The sequence below is a fragment of the Sparus aurata genome, chromosome 9, assembly GCF_900880675.1.
Source record: "Sparus aurata chromosome 9, fSpaAur1.1, whole genome shotgun sequence".
Lineage (NCBI taxonomy): Eukaryota > Metazoa > Chordata > Actinopteri > Spariformes > Sparidae > Sparus > Sparus aurata.
In genome coordinates, this window is record NC_044195.1 from 23210778 (window position 1) to 23233633 (window position 22856).

General features: G+C 42.4%; 2 protein-coding genes across 2 annotated transcripts in view; one reads left to right on the plus strand and one right to left on the minus strand.

The window, feature by feature from the left end:
- Positions 1-278: 278 nt before the first annotated feature.
- On the plus strand, positions 279-6396 carry myl1 (myosin, light chain 1, alkali; skeletal, fast). Its single transcript, XM_030428754.1, has 6 exons — positions 279-540; positions 1303-1330; positions 3098-3241; positions 4189-4362; positions 4474-4551; positions 5815-6396. The coding sequence occupies exons 1-6, from the start codon at positions 412-414 to the stop codon at positions 5841-5843; spliced, it is 582 nt and encodes a 193-aa protein (XP_030284614.1). The 5' UTR covers positions 279-411; the 3' UTR covers positions 5844-6396.
- A 914-nt stretch (positions 6397-7310) lies between these two features.
- Positions 7311-22856, minus strand: part of map2 (microtubule-associated protein 2) — a 104064-nt gene continuing 88518 nt past the window's right edge. The window contains exons 18-21 of the mRNA XM_030428755.1: positions 14762-14854; positions 12873-12954; positions 9850-9962; positions 7311-9196 (exon numbers count right to left, since the gene is read on the minus strand). Coding sequence (XP_030284615.1) covers positions 8975-9196; positions 9850-9962; positions 12873-12954; positions 14762-14854 — 510 coding nt within the window. The 3' untranslated portion in view covers positions 7311-8974. The remainder of the gene's footprint in view (positions 9197-9849; positions 9963-12872; positions 12955-14761; positions 14855-22856) is intronic.

Below are 22856 nucleotides of genomic sequence, written 5' to 3' on the forward strand. Positions count from 1 at the left end.
CCAGGTTGTTCGTAATGGTGCGCAACGCTGTGCGTAAAATTGGAACCGTTCACTTCGGAACAGGAAGTCGCGCACTTGGCCCCAGGTAACCCCTCGCCGTGGTTTCCAATGTTTTCGTTTTTGATTATCGATATATGACCTAAATAAACACCACCTGGCCCGCAGCTCCATATTCCATGTTTAGAGAGGACCCCCTCCACACACACACACCCCCCTCCCATCCGCTATCCAATCCTCACACGGGGACAGCGTTGACGGGGGTCAAGAGGAAAAATAGCCTCATATATATACGCCCAAACGGTGACTTCTTGCTCCGAGTCCCCTCCACTCTGTTCTACACTCCTTGTGTTGTCACCCAAAGCGGGAATTGTCTGTGCTTCAGGATCAAAGTAATTTCTACTATCAGCTGAGATGGCACCCAAGAAGGACGTTAAGGCTCCCGCCAAGAAGGCCGAACCTGCACCTGCACCAGCACCCGCACCCGCACCCGAGCCTGCTCCTGCTCCTGCCGCACCCGCCGTCGACCTGTCCGCAGTCAAGGTACAATGACCGGTGAACGCATGAGCTCTGCCGTGGGGAGGGATGGAGATAGGAGGATGGCTGCTCAGGTGGAGCTGGGATTTGACTTTTAGCGTTTCTGAGAGGGCTCCTTGAGGAATGTTTTTCATTTTTTTTTTAGAATAACAGAGGACTGCTTTGATCATAGCTGCCAACGTGCTCACAGTGCAAATGCAGCCTAATGGCGCATGCAACAGATCTAGAATGAATTGATTGTGGTGTTGGTGTCTTTTGGACAAAGTCTGATTAAACCCGGACTTTGTTTTAATGCAGATCATAATCAGCACACACAGGTTCATATGCAGCACAGTATAGTGATAGTGAGTAAATGAGAGCCAGCAGCTGCAGGTTTGAATGACCACACTCAAGAGCTGCACAGAGGTGAGGACTGTGGAACATGACTAGAACCATGGATAGCTCACCATGGTTCAGACCACGCCCCCCTGTTCTCTGGATTGGACTTAACACACTGGTGACAAGTGAGTGATGGCAATGCAGGGTGACACCAAATGTGGACATGTTAATGTAGCTAAAGATGGACCTCCGCAGATCGGGTGCCACCACATGAAGCTAATTTTGGCAAAGAGACAACGTTTAATCCCTGCGCAGACCTGATTAATAAATCCTGATTGAGCGGAGATGCCTGGTTATTCTGGCCTCCACCAATCAAAGCGGTCGGGATGATGATGAAATGGCATGTGAAAATGTCCTGTATTAATATGGCTGCTTTGTATTGGCTTCCAGATCGAGTTCAGCGCAGACCAGATTGATGGTGAGTACACCTCCAAACACCTCCAGCTCATCTTCCCCCCCCCCCCCCCCCCCAACATAACACCTTGAACCTCCTGTCTGGAACAAAAAAAAATCACTTCACAGGGGGGGGGGGTCTTTAACGTTAGAGAGTAACAACATAGGCTACTAAAGGTGAGATCAATGCCAGCCTGCCACAGACATGGCGCAGGGTCTGACAGGTCCCATAACAAATGGTCGCCTCTGTCATTTCTGTCTTGTGAAACCTGATAGTCTGGAAGCAAAGGAAGCACACGCGTGTCCCGCACATTTGAAGTGAACTCGTTAATAGAAAGCGTTAATAGAGCTGGATGTTAGGGGCTTCATTTAATAAGTGGGGGACCCGAGTGTCACAAATCAATCCAGCCAATCCCTGCGTCCTGACATGAACTGCAGGTTGTCTGTTGGCTGCTCGCTGCTGTTGGAAAGCGACTCGGTGTAAATAGATCAGTGATATCAAACTTTTTCAAGTGTTTCCAGAGGAATTTCTAGCAGCTCATTTGAGGGATTACGCGAGGATACTTTAGGACAGTTAAGCATTTCACGTTAACAAAAAGAATGCGCCCCGCCGGTCCCTCTCTGACCCCCCGGCACTGGATCGGAGCAGACCGCTCCTGGCCGGCTGCCCGTACGCTGCAGTCAGCATTCCCTACTTTTACTCCGCTCGCCCACAGAGGGGCCTTGCCTTTAAAGGGAGGGGGCTCATATTCTCAGCTATGTTTATCAATTCCAAGGTGGTCTTTTAAAAGGGTTCAGAGAGAGAGAGAGAGAGAAAGAGAGAGAGAGAGAGGAGACAGCTGAGATAGAAATAGTACGCAGGGTGACGGAGCGCGACAGGAGTCGGTCCCATTCAGCCCAAAATACCACAACCTATGGAGACATCTTGCCCTTATTACACGCTGACAGGTCGCAGACAAGCTGCCTCCACCTGCTGGCAGGTGTTCCAACAGCCCCAGCTACGTCTGCTGTTTGGAAAAATACATTTTACACATACTGCAGGACATGGAGGGTATATATTCAACATGAAACAGCACAGAACATTTTGAAGTTACAGTGTTGATTAATACAGGTTCAAAGGTATTAGTTGCCTTATTAAAACTGGACATGAAGGCAGATAAACATTTTAAAGGACATAAATATAAAAAAAATACACAAATTGATCCACTGATGGCTTCAGTGTTATATTTGGAACTGCGGATGAAACTCTAGTGCAGTACTTTAACGTCATGAATGTAAGAAACATCATTTTAAAACTGCAATTATTGTTTTAATTCAGTGCTGTAATTAACAATACACAAATTGAAAATAAAATGAGAAATACCCTGCACTCTGACTTAGTTTAACTAAGTTTAACTTTATACAGGACCTGTCCCTATATATGTAGCACTTGTAGAAACAGAGTTTACAAACAAGCAAATGCAGGAAATTCAGGAAGACGATATTACAAAATAGACACTCACACAGTCAAGCCAAACACAAGGAGGTCGAGTGTGAGAGGAGCTAAAACAAAGAAGGCAGAACACCAAATGTCATTATGAGTAATTACAATTCAAAGGAGTAAAAGCGATGGACCAGGCACAATCACAGTAAAACAGTTACGCAAACAAATAAGAGAATAAAACCAAAAGAGGCTGACAGCAGTTTGTCCCTCAAACAATTTCATACCAATATAATAGTATAATAAGTTGATAAATGTGAGGACACCGGCTTCATGAGGGTGATGATGTCCTCTCGTCCCTCCTCTCCGCAGACTACAGGGAGGCTTTCGGCCTGTTCGACAGGGTGGGCGACAGCAAGGTGGCTTACAACCAGATCGCCGACATCATGCGCGCTCTGGGACAGAACCCCACCAACAAGGAGGTGACCAAGCTGCTGGGAAACCCCACTGCTGACGGTAAGAGACACGATGATCATGACGTTTTATGATTATGCTAGGGTTTTATAGGTCGTTTGGATATTTATAAATGATTTAAGTCTTCTTGGGAGTCAAAGGCTGCTGCAGACTGCCGGACAAACAAGGGACTGCCTTTGTTTTATTAATGATAATGATAAAATGACCAAAAAAAAAGACTATTGTGTGGATGTCAGCATGATCTGTAGCATCCGGTGTTACGAGCAGCACTTTCCAACAAACCTTGCTATAACCGATCAGTAGATCAGAACAGAAGGTGATGTTTGTTCCGATGGTGATGGGTACATCTTTGGAAGAAGCAATAAAAAAATAGCTGCTTTTGTGGCTGTAATCAGTCGTGATCAGTCAAATAACACGTTCTCCTTTTCCTTGAAATGAGTCGGCACTTTAAATGTGCCTGGGAACTGATTGCAAAAGTGTCTCTGAAACGAAGCCTATACATATTTTGAACACACACATAGTCAACAGGGCTGAATATCACGCTCGAGCTGCCAGTTAGTGGATGAAATGCCCACGGCACCATGAGGTACATCACAGTGCTCTTTCCACACCCTGCTGCTGGGATGTTTGGTGAGGTCAGACATGCTACACATCTTGTATCTTTATCTTTAATTCATAAATGGGTCTGGTGGTCCTCATGATGTGTGCCTCTCATCTGCACACCATGTAGCTGCTAATCTCTATTTCCTATAGAGGTAAAACAGCCCCATGATGTGCAATGATTACTGAAACAGTACCTCACTCTGCACAGTCAAGACTGTAGCAAGCAGTACCAGATACACAGAAAATACGGAGAGAAACTAAACATGTATCGGCAATATATTATTAGTGCTGAAAAATGTGTCCATGTGGCTGCTGTTGTCTCCAACCTGCCTGGCTCGTCCACCTCTGCACGTAGCTGACTGTCGCCTCTGCTCTCTTTCACGCAGACATGGTTGCCAAGAGAGTAGACTTCGATGGTTTCCTGCCCATGCTCCAGACCATCATCAACAGCCCCAACAAGGCCGGATTTGAGGACTATGTTGAGGGTCTGCGCGTCTTCGACAAGGAGGGCAACGGCACAGTGATGGGTGCTGAGCTGCGTATCGTTCTGTCAACACTGGGTGAGTCAGGCCGGGGCGCTTGTGTGTCTTTCTGTGTATGTTTGTGTGCACGTACTGTGTGTTTGTGTGTGTGTGTAATGTATACTTGTCATCCTCTGCCTCCCCCTACAGGAGAGAAGATGACTGAGGCTGAGATTGATGCGCTCATGGCAGGACAGGAGGACGAGAACGGCTGTGTCAACTACGAGGGTGAGACACAACATGACATCAAGAACAATATGCGCTAAGAACACTATAGAACATTAAGGGCTCTATAGGTTGTACTGTACTTTTTATATTTTGACAGTCTGTTAGATTCCACAGTGATTCCCACCCAGGGGGTTTGGGCTCCCACTAGGGGTCGCCAAAGCCTCACAGGGTGAAGGTCTTCTGAATTTTAAGGGGTGTAAGAACTTAATATTATATATAAATATCTGTAAAATATGTCATTTAGTCATGGGTTGCCAGGTTACTTAATGACAGATGATACCACACCGTCAGAAGAGCCGTGTGTCTTCTTTGGCTTTGGAGGGAGTTTACCAACGTTTGAAAATATAAGACGCTGTTGAGTTGTATTATGGGTAATGTAGGCTCCAACATTTGATTGGCTTCTTTTGTCCAACCAACAGTCCAAAAACCCCAAGAACCCTCATTTACAGATTCATACCAGAAAGATAGAAAGAAAAGCAGCAAATCTTTACATTTAAGAAGTTGGAATCAGCACAATTTGCTTTAAATGCCACATGGCACGCCAGGACGGATCCCGCTGGGCCGTCACATTTTTGGACTGGTCGGACGCTTTTCTCCCCACCGGCCCTACCTTTCTATCAGTCATTATCATCAACTAACTGAATTAAAAGTTCCAATTTGCATCAATTTCTAAAATCAGCTAATCAGTTAGCAGCTGTCAGTACCAGTTTCTGTGGTTTTACTTCACTACAAGTGTTGGTTTTGAGTTACAACCTATCTACATTTTGCCTCAGGCTATGGGAACGTCCGAATATTGTGTGTTATCGTAAATAAAAAACGATGTACAGGCTGAGGCTAGCCACCATTTATTTAAGCTTTCTTCCCAAAAGTTACCGAGGAAGGCATGCTGGGAAATTTGTTGGACCAATGGCCTTGCTTGCCTCCCTGTTGCGTTAACAATCTAGCAGCGAGATCAGTTGGAAATGTGAAAAACTAAAGGAGGGCCTGTAAAATGTAGAAAGAAAAGGAAGCAAGCGTAAGAGGACCAGGCCAAATAAAAAAACACAAGAAAATAATAACAATATTATAATTTGACCGCCCCTCTAAACGATCACCTAACCCAGAAAGTGAGGCGTCAATTTCCCAATAAAGTATGTTTTCTCGTGTTGTAGTCACGATGTCAACTGTTTCATGCTGAAAGTCTGTCCACCTTCCCCTCCTCACTCACTCATCTCCCCTCTCTTCTCTCCACCCTGTCTGCCGCCCCCTGGTCGCCACCTGCAGCCTTTGTCAAGCACATCATGTCTGTTTAAGGACCCTGCCACTGCGGTGGTGAGCATCGTGTAAGTGCAGACCCCATGGTGTCGCGACATCCACTCACTGTTTCCTGTACCACCTGAGGAAGCAGGGGGAACAAAGGACTATGAGATGTCATTTCCTGAATCCTTTTGTTTTGTTCTACACCTTTTTTTTTGTCCAACTGGTGCTTCTCTTCCCCCCTCCTCCTCCTCCTCCTCTTCCTCCTCCTCCATCCCACTCTACGGAAAGCCGACCTGATTTTCCCCACAAGATGTTTCTTCATCGTCATCCAAGTTTCCCTCTCAATGTTTCCTTTTTTTCGTTTTTTTTTTTTTTTTTTTCATCGTCACTTGTTTTCACAGTGGAACTGTGATGGAGGGGACCGTGGGATATTCATGACCATCCCCTCCCATCACTTACTGTCTGGCTAGCTCTCTATCTGCCAGTGAAGTGACTGGTTTTGACCAGGACTGGCCATCAAAAAATTAATCTACTCCTCGTCCAAACCCATCCCCAGGTCTTAACTTATTGTATCCTCTGCCATTTCACAATAAACTTTTCACAAACTCCCATTTTACTGCCACATTTTTGACTCTTTTTGTCTGATGCTGCTCATTTGCATACATGACTCAGCCAGATGCATGTGTAAGAAACAGTCTGACGTTTTGGGAAATACGCTGTTTCGTGTTAGATGAAAACACTGATACCACTCTCCCGTCACTTCCCTGTTTTTGTAGGTTAAACAGTGACATAAGTAAAAAAGTAATGCAGCTTATACAATGCACTTGCTGAAGAAATGAAAAATCTAAACTATTCATGTAAGTTTTCATGTATTATGCAATCAAAGTCTAACTTTTTTCACAAGCCATATCTCATATCTGACAACACCTGCATGTTTGACTGACGGCTGGAAAAAAGCTAAGATACGACTTAGCGACTGGAGAAAAACTAGTTCGCTCAGCTCATAGAAGCGCTTTGGATAACTAAATATAATTTGACGGCATGTTTAACAGCAAGACAAGCACGCTAACCAACCATGTCACTGTCCCCAATTGACTGTCAAGATCGCAGCAAATGATAGGCCTTATGTACCCAATGTTGGCTGACGTAATGTTAGAGAAATTAATAATGTTACGCTTGTTAGGTAACTTCATGCAGCTTGGGTGTTACAGGCGCCATCCTGTGGTGGTAGCACATTGACCCAATTGAATTTTCAAATAGAAAGTAAAAAAGCGTATTTACAAAAACCCAACAAAACCCAACAAACGAAGGACTATTAAAGGTTCAGTGTGTAGGATTTACGTTGCAGAGACGGAATTTAATCTACTATCTTTTCATTAGTTTATAATCACCTGAATCTAAGAATCGTTGTTTTTTTTGTCACCTTAGAATGAAACTTTAATATCTGCTGCCCCTAAATCCTACAAACCGGACCTCTAACTGCACGGTATGTCTTGTGAACAGAAGACAGCCCTCAGGTATCACTTTTTGTCCTTTTTATTGTCATTAATTACTGTAATTGGTGTCATATCAACAAGAGAAAAACTGCGTACATCTACTTGACCTTTTAAATACATTTACAGTTGCTGTAGGGTGGAGCGGGGAGGTGGGAAGGGGGCACACGGAGATGGGGTATGCAGAAAAAACACAGAAGCAAACAAACAGTCGCAGGTGAGGGCAGTAATTAGGCAGGAGGCAGGATATACCACAAACGGTGTCTGAAAAAAGTAACTAGATCACCCAAACACTTGTTTTCCTAACAGATGTAACAGGATCCGAGTTCCCCTCGGACGTTTTTTTTTATTTTTCTCCATGAATTGTCTTTTAAATGGATTTTTCAAAATATTTTTTTTTTTTTAAGTCCACGTTCTTCTCCCACATATTGCAACAAAACATCCAGATACAGTAGCATACGTCGTAAAACGGCATGGGATCTGCACCAAAAAACGCACACACAGACAGATTTCAGAGTAGCTGCATCTTCTGCTCGATCTCAGGCCGCGTTCAAAGCGTCTTCTTCGGTGGTTCGACACAACAGTCAGGCAGTCCTGACGAGCGCATCATCAGCCTGCGTTAGAGGAGGAAGTGTCTGTACTGTTCATTCACGTGAGCCGAATATCTGCAGCTGTAACGACAAGATATTTGTTTTTTCCTTCCTGGACGGAGGTCTGTGGAGTGAGCTCCGGTGTTTAATACTGTTTTTAATGTATAAACAGGCGTCTATATTGAACTACTGAGCAGGTACAAGTGTATGATTCTCTTCAACAGGACTGAGATGCATTCCTTAGCAACACCGATTCAGCTGTCTGACATTGTCACCAAGCATTACACTGTAAACAACTAATAACTACAAAACATGAACTTGTTTTTACCTTTATCCAATAATTGAGGAAATAACTTACTAAAATCCTTTTTTTTTAGATTACAAAATAGCCTCTTTTAATATTAGAATCAATACATGCTTGTCATAACATGACCTAGTTCTTGCAGTAATGCAATTTTACAGGTATATTTTATAGCCATATTGTTGCTTCCTTTAAAATGTTTTCAGGATATGTAGATGGCGAAGAACTTGTATTTTTATACATGTTTCTATATATATTTGTTAAATATATTATATATTGGATGACAAGAATGACTTGCAGTAAGGATGCTTGGTTCGTTAAGGGGGTTTGGCGTCCATGCACTTTTTACCGAGCAAGAACAACACGTGCTGCGTGGTGCGCTTGGCCGCATTACTTCTTAATTAATGTAGAAAAAAAGGCTGTAGCTTCTTCAGAACACTGATCCAGGACCAGTCAAGCCAATACCTGGTCTCTACTTTGTGTAAACCACTTAATCTAGGACCAGTGCTCAGACTGAACTATTCTATGCAACATCATTCAAAAAAGAGAGAGGCCAACGAAATGAATAAGAAATAGCACATACTTGGATTTAAAATAGACAGGAAATAAAGAGAACCGTACAGTAGCTCCTAATTCGAGTCTCTACTTAAGAGTTGAATGTTGGGTCTTGAAGAGGAGATGTTAAGAGGCTGTGGTTTATCTGAGGTCGACCCTCAGGGTGGCAGAAGTGGGCAGAGAAGTTCAAAGGGATCAGGGCGAGGACGCCTCGGGTGCAGAGCGGGAATCCAGAGACCCAGTGTTCACAAGCCCTGCTTGGCCAGAGCTGCAGTGACGTCCTCCGCCAGGGTGGCTAACTGCGGCGAATCCATCATGTTGAGACTGCCGGAGGAGGATAGGTGGCTGTCCCGGTGGCGCTGCGGAGAAACCGAGCCCGACAGGCCGGGAGACTGGACGACGATCTCGGCTCCGTGGTCCACTCGCGCCTTGGCGTTGTCGCGGAACGTCAGCCTGTGGCTCTCGATCTAACAGAGGCGAGCGGAGTGATGATGTGAGATGAGGATGGGGAGGAAGTGTTGGTCATTTTCACATCATGTAGATGGTAAAATATTTTTATGAATCATCGTGAGTCTAGAACAGGTGCAAATTGAAGAATACTAACAATTAGAGAACTCTTAAGAACTGTACTCACTGTACTTTGTCCTGTGTGCAAAACTCAGGGTGTTTGGGTTCAACTCTACATTAGTTACTGATACTGGTGGATACTATACCTTCACCTTCTTAGGCCGATAAAGGAATACAACAAGTTTTTGGAAGATTGGCTTGTTAAACACATTTTCATAGATAACTTGATCCAATTATATTTAAACATTACCTGTTTTACCCTCTAGCACTATTTATCAGACTATGCATCTACTTTTTATGATTACAGTTATGTTCACAGTCTACATCCTCCTCACTTGACATTAACAATTAACAAATTAAGGCAACTTAAAAGCCTGCACGGTATGACTTAGGAAATAGGAAATCACAATCACAAAGGAAGCAAAATGAGTCTATGAAAGCTAAAATCTAAATTTAATTGTAAGCTTTTGTTGAAATCTTCTACTAAGACAATTTTTCAAAAACTTTTGTTTTCCTTTAAATCATGGGTTGGGAGCATGGAGCTGACACTCACCATGACGTGGCCTCCACCAGGAGTGTGGTGAGCATTATCCAGGGAACCCACCTTGGCTTGGGCCTTGTCTTTGAAGTCCAACTTCACAGTCTCTATACGCACGTGACCGCCCCCTGGGGGAAATAAAAAGTCCGTGTTAGATGAGTGCGGAGTGTTGAGACATGAGGTACACTATATGGCCAAAAGTCAGTGGGCCATCACACCCGAAACACTGTTGCTACAACAGCCTCCCAGAAGATTTTGGAGCACATCTGTGGGAGTTTGTGCTCATTCAGCCAAAGAGCATTTGTTAGGTCAGACACTGATGTTGGACACGGAGGCCTGGCTCAGAATCATTCTAATCACTCCCCGCAATGTTTTCACTGCAGACATTCTGACCGGTCAGGTAGGAAAAGCTCAAGTGGAATTTCTTACATTAATAATGGCTTCATTCCATTTTGTTGAGCTGCTTCCAGGGCTCTGGTGTTGTGCACGCTCACTCGCTGACATGGCTTACTGGGGCACTTAATGGAATGGAGCCATTGTTTGTGTACTTGGTCACACCGGTGCTTTTCCTGCGTTGACAAGCTAAAATATCTGCCGTGAAATGGGTCTAATGAGTTCCTCCACACCAAACTCCTCAAAAAATAGACCTCGCAGTCATACTGGAACAGCCAAGGGCCTTCACATAACTGCTGGCACAAACACACCAAATGCACCAAACTACCTAAAATGTGTTCATTTTCTGTGGCATTCAGAAGACCGTCACTGGAGTTTAGAGGCCTCGTCCAAACCCTGAGAAAACCCCAAACTACTATCCCCCTTTCACCAGACACAAACGCCCCGGTAGGTAGCATTCAGACTGCCAGATGGCGAAATGTGATTCATCACTCCAAAGAACATGTTTCCACTGCTCCAGTATCCAGTTGTGGCTTGCTTTACACCATCCCAGCAGACATTTGGCATTGCGTATGGTGATGTGAGGCTTGTGAGCATCTGCTCAGACATGGAAAACCCAATTTATGAAGCTCCAGATGCACAATTTGTGGGGCTGATGTTGCTTCCAGAGGCAGTTCAGTTTCAGAACTCGTTCCACGGTATGCCTCTTCGTGGCTGAGGTGTTGTTGCTCCTTGATGCTTCTACTTCACAATAATAGCACTTAGATTTAATTATGGAAGACTGCGTGGCACAGAAACTTGTGGCATCCTATGACAGCACTCAAAAGACACTGTGCTCTAAATTCTTAATGTTTTTCAGGAGATTTCACAGCTATGTGCTGGATTTTAAGCATCTGTTGGCAGTAGGTGTGGCTGAAACATCTGAACTTGATAATGAAAGGGGGTGTCCACTGACTTATTTGCCATATAGTATATTTAATCAGGTTGAGGGAGCAGCTGTCTGCAGGTGACAAATGAGCGGATGTGGTTGGAAAGTATACTCTTAAAAATCTGGTCTGTTGAAGCAGATTTCATTTGGAAGGTGGATGTGTAACAGTGTACTGAAAGAGTATGTATGCTCATCAATCCCTCAGTCAGTGAGGGTTAGGAAATAGAAGCAGAGGCAGCAAGGGGCCAGCAGATGGAGCTGCAAAACCTGAAGTAGTCACCACAACACCATCTGGGAGAGGAGAGGGGTTTTCACACCTCACAGCAAAACAGCAAGTAGTCCAAAAAAATCTGCACCTATCCAATTCACCCAAATCTTTTTTTGCCAAATACCACTGGTTTTTATGTAATGTAGATATTTAATTTTACAAAACTTTGGCAACTTTCACAAAATGATGTCCTTTTACTTAGTGTAATCATCAAAACTGGCTCATCTCAGACTATGAGGACTTGGGGTTCATCCGTTTTCTGTGAGCTTTTTTAGGGAACTCATATTTGAGACTTGCACTGGTCTGTTCTCGTCTCTTGATTCGCTCGCACCGTGCCTTGACCTTTGACTTGACTGTTTCTAAACCACTCGATGCCTTCGTCTTGTCTCTAGTCTTGCTCCTGGCTCAGTCTCGGTTTAGCTGGTCTTGACTAAAACACTTATGGATTGGATCTTTTTCTGAAAAAATTTTTTTTTCTTTTTTTTCAGTTTTACAGTGGGTGACTTGACAAAAAAAAAAAAAAGAAGACGAAAAACAAAGAATCCAAATTGGATATAAAACTCTCTCCAGATGTGACCTAATACCGTACATCAGCGATTAATCGACATCCCGCTCCACTCAGAGCAGAAACACACAGAACACAACAAGGCCACCGGGAATCACAACACCTCCCACAGTCGGCTGCCTGTGGACGGATCCATCGAGCTGTCAATCTGAATGTTCACCGCATGCTTCCACAGATCAGTGCTGGAGTTTCATGTGACTGGACTGTTATCAGGAGTTAAATATAAACTGGAACTTAGATTTATTATTTAAATTAGATTGTACTTGGTTGCCAGTTTACAAATGGCAGCAGTGCATTAGATTTCATGGCTTGCTCTCACACATGTCGGCGAACACCTTAAGGTAACGTGATCTGTATGTGGGTAACGACATATGATCCACGGACAATTGCAATTACAAATTTCACATTCACTACATTTCTGTTTGCGAGGAACGACTTGTGAGCTACTGCTACTACTTGTAGTGTTCAGGCTCACACTACAGTGGAAAACGTTGCTCTTCACGCACTGACCCATTTGAGATTTTTGGCTATTTTGCTTCCATAAAATGTCTTGCATGTTTAGATTCAGATTTCTTATTTGCATGATAAAACATAAAATGAATAGGAAAAAAACAAAAAATAATTGCCTTAATGTAAGTTAACACCTGGAGAAATTTCATGGTGATATCTATTGGTTCAAATTTTGCATAAATACATATATCTTTGAAAGTGTTTTTCTCAAAATATTGATTTGTTGTTTTTTCTTGTACTCTGAGAGGAAATCTCAAAGGTGCATGATGTAGTTTGAGGGAAGAAATGAGGGTTAGAGATCTGCTGGTGGCATGTTCCTCTATAGCCTCTATTCCTTTTAAATTCCCCCTGAACGAGTCCAGGCTTACTGTTACCTGGCCTATGATGGATGTTGTCTAAAGAGCCACACTTGGAGGTCACGTGGCTCAAGTCGATCTTCTTGTTCTGTATCAGCACCTGGAAGAAGCAAAGTCGGGAGAAGACAAGGTCAGAGCTCACCAAGAGGTTAAAAAATTCCTGCTGATCCTCAGACAGATGGTCCAAATAGTATCTTCCCTTTCCCAAAAAAAGGTAGAAAATGACACAGTATGTCTGATCTGTGCTAAAACTGTAGCTGCTCTTTGAAGGAATTGACGTATGGTGTAACTGTGTCCCTATGTGCTAAAAGTGTTTTGGCACATTCAGAAAACCTGTCAAATATGCATCACAACATTGAGAAGTCAGTGCGAGACAGCAAAAGTAGGAATGCACAGTAGGAAGCGGCCACAGGCGGGGAGGCGATAAGGATATGTGGTTATGTGACACACCCCTGGGATCTGAGGGGAACACCACAGAGAAATATTTAAGGAGTGAAGAGATGGGAGGGCAAACAGAGTGGAGCTATAAAGCTTAAGACACAGCATAGTGAGGAAGAGGAGATACACGACGTCCTGAGATGAATCACAGAGACACGCCTGTGGTCAGCAGTCACTTTGCCAGGTCACTGATTTAGCTGCGGCGTCTTTTGTAACCAATGATTTGGCGGTTCATTTTTCTCTTTCGCTTTCTTACGAGGCCTGAGAGGAACAAAAAAAAACCAACAACAGGGAAAGTGAGATGATGACGAACAACGCAGGTCGTGAGCCACATTACGAACCACAACACCATGAGCACAAAGTATGCACCAACTTCGCCTGCTCATCTGCTGGGAGTCCCCTTCACATGCACTAAACTATCACAGATATACAGTGTGAGCGACAAGACAGAGGTGAGATGTGGTTTGTGTCAGCGTGGGTGAACGTCAGGCTGCAGGACGGCCCTTCTCTCCAGCGATCAGATCTTTACAGAATCTGTTAGCTGTGTAGTTGGAATCTTTCATTTTTGTATTGATAGAGATCTCATTCTTTTTTTCTGGTATTAGTTTTGGCTCTACTAGTGTTTTTTTTTTTATATGACTGAAACTTAAACAAACACATTTAAATAAAAATCAAAGAATTTGAAGTTTCCCTTAGCTATTACTGCCGTTGAAAAAATGTTAACCTCTTGGAAGGGAGATGATCTAGTCTGTGTTTCCCCGGTAACCCAGAGTTACGAGACTCTTACTAGGGAAGTGATTTAAAGTGAAGAGACAAGTTTTAATTGTCCTTTTTGTAACCATCAGGTTTTGCATAACTGCTTCAGTAATGTGCATTACTCTAATCAGATGGAGCACACACTGTACCTGCCACCATCAGATGGCTGTAATTGGAGTTAATCAACTAAATGGGGAAGTTATTCGAGCAGTGTACTGCAGTGCCTGTTGTGGAAGAAACAGTCTTTTAATATGCATTTGGATTGTCTACTTTCTTGCTTCTCGTTTTTGTTATTCTTTTGAACATTTAAGCCCCCACCAGCAACAGTGAAATTAAATACCACAGAACATGGGAGCAATGACGTAGATGCTGCAAAACGCAGTTAATCTTGACACTTAAATTACAGAGCACTGCTGGATTACCAGCGACTCTTCTCCTAATGTGCCTCTTCTCTACTAACCGACGACACACTGGCGAAGAAAAAACAATCATCAAGCCTTAAAAAACATTTTTTAGTATTAAAATTCCTTTGCAGGACACAAACCACTGCTGGAGAATTGCGTGCCGATGAACTGCTGTCTTAATGAGCGAGTGATGTGATGATAATCTGGGAAGTTGTAAAGCAGGATGAAGAAAAACAAGGACACACAGGAAGAGCACAACACGACAGAGACATGAACACTGAGACAATGGAGTTGCGGCACAGGACTCACGTTTCCACCTCCTGCCGAGTAGCCCCGCCTGTCCAAGGACCCACACCTAGACTGAACATGGCTATAGTCCAGCTTAACACTGGGGATGAGAACCTGCAGGGGTGGAGGTGAGGAATGAGGCGGGAGAAGGCTCAGGCTTTTCTGGCATGGCACTTCATTTTTCTCTCAAAACATCTTGTTTAAATACTCTGTCCTAGACTTGAGAGCTCGTTGGACTGTGATGTAGACAGTGATATTTGACCTTGTGGTTCCCTTGTTGCTCTGGACAAACAATCATTCAGTGGACGTCGGGCTAACAGGCAAGACGGAGTCATCTAACTGCAGGAGCTGTGCCCCTTTGTGTCAGCCTGGCTTTATCGACAAAGCGGGCCTTAGGTTTCGTCTACGCCTCAATACTTTTAACTCGTCGAGAACTTTAAGAGCAAATGGATTACGTGCGACAAATGTTTCCAGTTGAAGCCAGATCTATTGTGTCTTTCAGCCAGGTAATAAATGGTTTGTGTGTAGGGTATCATCAAGTCTTTAGGGCTGTATCGAATAGTCAGACATGACAGTGAAATTTGTGCTTTAAATCAACATTCATTGTTTACTGCACATCTACTTATTCTGTTTAAATCTTGTTTTTCTGCACAGTTAGGCCAAACCAATATAATAACTATTAAACAATTTGTAGGATACGATTCCAAGTGGTGTCAGGGAAGGATTCCTCTTGACACGTGTGATCCAAACATTTCCAATAAATCAAGAGCATTGTCAAGACAAAAAGGAGGAAATGTATAGGGAAAAAAAAGACGTTATAATTTCTGAAATTCTGTCTGGCGAAACAGGGAAAGCCAACAATTCTGGCGCTCTTGGTGACAGCTTTTACTACCAAACGGGCCAAGCAATGGAAAAACGCTTGAAGAAAAGAAAGAGGCAAAGTGAGCTGCCTCCAAAAAAGAGAAAAGAGTTGTGCAAGTGTGGTGAGGTTAGAGAGGAGGGAGGGGATTGCTAACTGCAAAATGGACATGAAGTTAGCTTAAACACTTATAGCAGCTTTAATTCGACTAAACGCTTCATTCGTAAAACCTAAAAAGAAGGTTCAAATGTAAAAAGAAAAAAGACATTCTGGCCTAAAATAGTTCTTAGATAATGCTGGGATTAAGATGTTTTCAGACACACTAGGATTCTGTAAAAGAAATGCGAAACCTACAGGAAATCTTTGACATTGCACTTCTCCAGAGCGTACTTTCATACACTGCTGAAGGTTTTGCCGCTTCCTGCATTCGTTCAAGATGCAAAATAAAGGCAGCGAACACTTGAGAGCATTAGTTTAAGGGTGCGAGGGTGATAAAATATGCGATGGTAAATGGCTCTCTGTTGCTGCAAGGAGAGAAAGCAGGAGTGAGATGCAGACACAGCAGAATCACAATAAATACATTTCATCCAAGCAGCACAGTAAAAGCAATGGGAACTACACCGGGACACAGAAACATACATGTTGAACAGATTCTGTTGGGAAAGGACTAAAGAGGTCTAAAGGAGGGGAGAGACCTTGAGCGAGCCAAAACGATACTTCAAAAAGCTTTGAAATACTGGAACGTGCAGAACAAGAGGAAGCTTCAGTTTTGAAAGAGGGTTTGTTTTACTGAGCAATTAGCAGGTTCTTTACAGAGGACAAAGTAAACTAAAGACCTTCCCCTTTCAGTCAAGCATTGCCTTAAATAAACACACTGTACTTGTACAATATGTGTCTTGATGTATGTATGTGGCTGTATGCAGGGGTGTTTTTGTTTATTCACTGCTATAATATAAAGACCTTCAAACTGCTCTTGTATGAAATGGTGACATGCAAATAAAATACACAATGAGTTGGGGATAATAAGTGGGTCATTCTTCTCTGTACTAGGAGAACAAAGGTAGGGAATAATGGAAAAAAAAAATGAAACCGTTTGCACAAACAATTAAACAAAGTGCGCTCAGTTCGACATGACACATACACATGTTTTAATGTTGATGAAATGTTAAAAAAGCAGAAGTGAAACTGCTCTTTGAGTTGTTTCATGTTCCGGAGAAAGGCTCCTCATTTCTTTACGATAATTAATTAGTGCTGATGTTTTATCATCTGTTCCAAATTAATTTTCTCTTTTAACTGGAACCCGTCCACAGTGCAGCGCTGTGACAACAATGACAGCAGAATTCAGTCTACTTTAAAAATGATGGCAAAAACCCCCAAACATTTATAGTCAGTATAACATCAGACCCATAAAACCTCAAAGTACAGGATTACATTCAGGTGGGGGTGGGGGTCAAACAAAATCTCACCTTAAATGTGATTTTTCATCTGTTTGATATCCAGCATCAAACATTTTCTATGAGGCAAATTATCACCACTGCTAGAGCCATTAACAAGAAGGGGGGAAGCTATAAACTGAGTAGTAGACATTCCATGAGCTTCTAAGAACATCTACAATAGAAACAGTATATTCCAACACAACACAGTGTGTGCAGGAATTCACCACTGTTCTAGATGTCGCCATCTAGAACAGCTGCAACGAGTCGACTACCAAACACATGACCTGACACGTACAATATTACATTGGGAAAATAAGCAACAATAAATGAAGACGGTGATTTCTGTTGGCATAACTTCCTTTTTATTTGGCCATCCTCCTAATGGGAGGTCAAGCCACAGGTGTTGGATGAAGCTGGTAGGACTTATAGTGAGACATTCTCCAGCATATGGCTTTGGTCAGCTGGCTTTCTCTAACCAACAGGCCACCATGGTACCAGATAGTTTGGTTATTTTGAGTTTTATGGCACTGCTTTCACAGCAAGAGGGCAGAAGCTGTCGGACAAGTTGCTGTGTTTCTATTGCCTGCTCATGTATATAAATATATAAAGCTTAAAATAACAACTGTAAAGGTAGGAGCAAAATGGACTACATACAAGGTGCTTGAAAAGGACAAACTAGTGCAATACAATATGAGGCCATCAAGCTAGCCGTGTATCCAGATTCGCACAGCACAACAACAAAAAAAATATATTTGCATGTCACTAATTGGACTAAAACTGGGGACCAACTAGAGTTAAATATAAAGTTCCTCCATAGAAGGATTAACAGGGAGGAGACCAGTCGGTCGTGGCAGAAGGGTACATACATTTCCTCCACGGGGAGAGGGCTTCAGATTATCCTTGGAGCTGTATTTTGACAGCACGTGACTGAAGTCCAGCTTCGTGTTTAAAATATGAATCTATGAAGAAATACAGAGACATTATAGGCCTCCTTCTATGTGTTGGATGGGAATAAAGGTTTGTCAAAACACCACTAGGAAAAGAGACTATAGGGGATACTGGTGCATGATGTATTATTCATTAGGAAGTAAGTGTTGGAGCTCAAGAGAATGTGGCCTTGTTGTTAAACGAATAAAGCAAATACACAAAGTTTTTGGAAAGTCATCCCACAAATCATAAACACCAGTCGAAGTGACAGTTCGGGTCTATTCGGAATATAGTACAAAAGGAAAGGGCTGACAAATATGTCTTGCTGTCAGTCCTGTTTAGCAGCACAATGCTCTACTTTCCTGATGGTGCTACGTGCTGCTTCTCCACACAAGGAGAGTGGACGGTCATCTACTGCAGGTAATACACTGACTGGGGAGACGAACCTCATACAACCCCACATCGAAAGACCCGAAACATCACTTCAATCATTTGCACCAGTTCTCGGAGGTAAAACTGTAGCTGTATTTCAAATATTATTTTCTTATCAGTTCCACAAATTCAAAAATACCACTAATGTAATGCAGCTGATGTAGACAGATTTTATTTTGGATATATCTTTTTACATGAACATGCATATTATACAAAAGCCCTCAGAGGTCTGGTCTAAATCTCTTCTCTCTCCTGGGTTTATGATGATGGATAATCTCTCCAATTTTCTTGTGCATTTTTATTTGGTAAGGCCCTTTTTTTTTATCTTTATAATACCTTTGTAATATGTTTGTTTTGTATTATTCATTCCAACCACAAGGGGCAGGAGTGCACCACTGTGCCATGTATCACTGTTAATATCTCCATATTATACAACTTACATGCCAACTCACAAGTCACTTGTTCACCTATTTTGGTCTGAAGTGAGTAAATAAATAAATACATTATAATGAACAACACATCGATTAATTAAAAATATACATATATAATAAAGTTATTGGTTAGACATCAATTGAAAAATGTAAAGTTAAAATTATCAGATTTAATAATGACAAACTTTTACATACCTTACTTTAATTTTATGTCGACTACAACATTTACAGTTTCTATTTAACAAGCGGATTATTTAAAGACTGACTTCTTGAACTTAAAGATGTGTATGCTCATAAACATGTAATAAAGTGTCACCCCACAGAGCAGCAGATCACACATGACTCCTCCCCACAACAGCTGATCAAACAGCTCTTGCAGCTGCTCTGTGGTGGCTGGACTTTAGTATTCAACATTCAAATATCAATTCATCATGTAAAAAATAGGGAATTCTTAATTAGCCAATTAAATGATTACTTTTAATGTATTTTGTTTGACTTTGACTTTATTAATGCCTCATTAAAATGCTAATTCAATTAATCAAAACTAGTCTTTCAAATGTATCACTGTAATAATTGATTGAAAGACCAAACAGTGTGAGGAGTTTTAATAATTTCAGTGGCACACTCCTATCCAGGTTCTGTAAAACACATAATTAACAGTACTGAGGTGTACCAGCAGGTCCTGGGTCCAGGTCACACTTTGTGCCGCTGACAGACACAGAGTGACTGAGATGAGGCGCAGCACAGACTTCCAGATCCAAGAGGCCCTGTGTTTGGCCTCTGATGGCCCATTTTGGTCCTTGTGCTTCTATGAGGACAATCATTGGACAGGTCAGTGGCCGGGCAGAGGCCTACTGTGGGCTGGGGGAGGCTCACTAAAGCCGCTTGGAAATTGGAACTACTTGGACCATGGAGCTGCAAGGAACTTCTAAAGGTCAGGAGAGGAGTGTATTGTGAATATGTGGAAAGTTTTACTATAGCAGGTAGAGGATTCTACCATCCTTGAGTTAATAAAGGCCGATCAAAACCCACCAGAATACTGAAAAACGTGTTGGAATTCAACCTGAATCATGAGGGCATGCTTTTGGTTCAGACATCGGGGAAATGGAAACTCGCTGCTTTAGCTATGTGCTACAGAAGGGCAGTTCAGGAATATTTCAGTCACAGGGGCCACAGGACAGACACGTGGGTTGAGAACCACAGCAGAACCAGTGTTTTCATTCCAAGATTTGCTGACTGAGTTGGCAGAAACTTCAAATGCCTTTCATTATATACGTTCAAGTAGTCTACTGTTGAGGAAAGTAAAAGCTTTCCTTACATACTGATACAGTGGCAACAGAGTAAAAACCTCTAGATCAGGGTAGCCCAAACTTTTTCCCTCGGAGGGCCACAACTGAAACCTATGGTGCTTAGTAATTGTATGAAGATCCCAAATCACCTTGAAGGTAGGGAAGGTGATTTTAGAGAAAGATATTTGCTTGTTGAGTCTCATTTCAAGGTTCTCAAATACAGATACCCTGGGTTAACATTTCTGGCCAAAAGTATCACTGCCATGCTCAGATAATGAAAAATAATATATATTGAAGAATCCTACATATTTACAAAGCATTTCACCTCATACAATGAAATCAAGTTCTAAACATCTGGCAGGGCCTTGTTTGAGATTAACTACAGCAGCTCCCAGAGTGAGTGAGTGTGTGTGTGTGTGTGTGTGTGTGTGTGTGTGTGTGTGTGTGTGTGTGTGTGTGTCATAGCACAATGCGTTCCTGGAAGCCCCACTGAAGTAGGAACTACCACAGAAACAGTTTTGAGTACTTGGTCAGGTGTTCATATGGTGTTACTGGTGTGTAGTTGACCAAAATAACGGCTGAGTGTAAGATGGGTGTAGTCCAAGCAAATAGACGGGTAGGAAGTAGGGCAGGAGGCACTGGCCCCCACTTTATGCCCCCTGGCCCACATTCGGTTTAAACTGTGGCTGGCTGTATCCCAGTTTCAAACATTTACTAGGTTAATGAGATCATATGTACCACAAAGCAAAATCAGTGCGTACGGTGGAACCAAACACAAACAATACAAGAGAAGTGAGTTTGGTGAAACGGGTGAACTTTGCCATGTTTAATGTTGTACATTCTCTGTATCAAACAACGGAGTATTTCAGTAAAACACATGTTTAATTAACTCGTAACATGGGTTAAAAGCTGACTGTGTGAGGATGGATAGACATATTGAAAAAATCTGGCACAGTTCAACTGTTTGCCAAACTTGTTTCTCTGATGTCAAACGTCTTGCACCATATGCACCAATTCCCTATTTGTGCTCCCATCCCAAGGTGGTCTAGTTCGTAGGGCTGCCCCAAAATAGTCGACCAAGCATTGGTTGACCAAAAACTCATTAGCCGACCAAAATTTCATTGGTCGATTGGTCGCAGGAAAAAAACAAAAAAACATTTGGAGCCATGTCTTGTCAAAATTAAGTCAAAATCTATGTGACTGGCGGCTTGCCTGTGTATAAAAGGCTGGAGGGCTTTTAATTTGAAGGGCCAGATACAGGAAGTCGTGACACTCACTCACTGTCAAGTTTTTTTTTTTTTTTTTTACACGGCAGGTCCCTTCGACATCGCGGTTAGACAGTTAACAATAGCCAACCATGTCAGGAAAGACGTCTAAAATATGGGATCATTTTGAAAAGAAGAAGGATGACCCCAAGAAGGTGACATGCAAACTTTGCAAGAAAAATTTCTATCACTAGCCTATCACTCCTCCACGACGAACATGATGTACCATCTTAAACATGTAAATAGCCTAGCTACCATATATATATATATATATATATATATATATATATATATATATACACATATATAAAGCAATTAGTCGACTAATCGACACACACACATATGTGACCACTGCTCGACCAAGAAAATCCTTGGTCGGGGGCAGCCCTACTAGTTTGGGTTGCTAACTTTCTGCTACTATAAAGCATAGTGGTCCAACAGTGACAGCAAGGGAACACATTAACAATACATTAATATAAAAATAATTTATACATTTTTTTGCACTACCCTATTATGTATAAATCACACTTAGTAGTTATTAATCCCACTCTGAGGTGCTTTTGTTAAACCCTACCTGTGACACAAATAGTAGCGTTTAGGCAAAGTGTTTGCTTTACACTTCTTCCTGACTCTCATTAAACACACGTATTCCTTTAAACCCCTTCTAATACAGAGATCATAAAACCGTTCCTTCAAGAGACAGATTCAATTTTAACTTGGTGTCTGGCAGCTTGTGGCCACAAGAGAAGCCAGGGAATCTGGACAATCCGTCTGCCCAGCCATTCACCCCTGTGTTTAGACAAAAGCTGCCATCACTGTTTTGTGTCTGACAGGAGACACCCTGTGTCACCGGGGGGGAGACACACACACTCACACACACTCGCACGTGCACTGTGGGTAAAGTCATTGAAGGTCTCACAGACAGTGACCCTTTTCTTCTTAGAATAAACTTTTGTAGAAGTGCGTATACAACATATCAAGAGAGATGTTTTGATCTTGAAGAAAGCATGAGAGCCGAAAAGTTAAGAAATTATAAAGAAAAATGCATTCTGAGCCAGAGTGTCACACACTCCTTTGTTCATCCTAGTCTAGGCACAGAGATCAGCAGCTCATATGTTTTCACCTCTATAGACTGAATTTGTGGCAAGAAAAAATGTCATAGGCTTACATTTTCTGGTACCAACTTTTAACACCACGATATGCTGAATCATCATTTTTCTAAGGAAAAGATTTCTGTACATAATCTTAGCTGAGTATTGACATAACAAATCCTTTAATAAATGACCCTGTACAGTATCTAATGAGCACATAACCTTTGTGCAGGACACCCTATGTGACAGACAACAGATGAAAAATAGTGTGACATATTCACAGCCAACAGACAAGAGAAAGGACTCAAATTCCCCCTCAAGTATAACCAATAAAGTCTGCATTCCAATATATGACTTGATGGCAACCTCTCACAAGTACTCACATT

What these genes read in the sequence shown, in the direction of transcription:
- myl1 (XM_030428754.1), top strand. Translation starts at nt 412, where the DNA reads ATGGCACCCAAGAAGGACGTTAAGGCTCCCGCCAAGAAGGCCGAACCT. An exon ending in CAGCGCAGACCAGATTGATG is followed by an intron (nt 1,331 to 3,097) that starts GTGAGTACACCT and finishes TCCTCTCCGCAG; the next exon opens with ACTACAGGGAGGCTTTCGGC. An exon ending in GGGAAACCCCACTGCTGACG is followed by an intron (nt 3,242 to 4,188) that starts GTAAGAGACACG and finishes TCTTTCACGCAG; the next exon opens with ACATGGTTGCCAAGAGAGTA.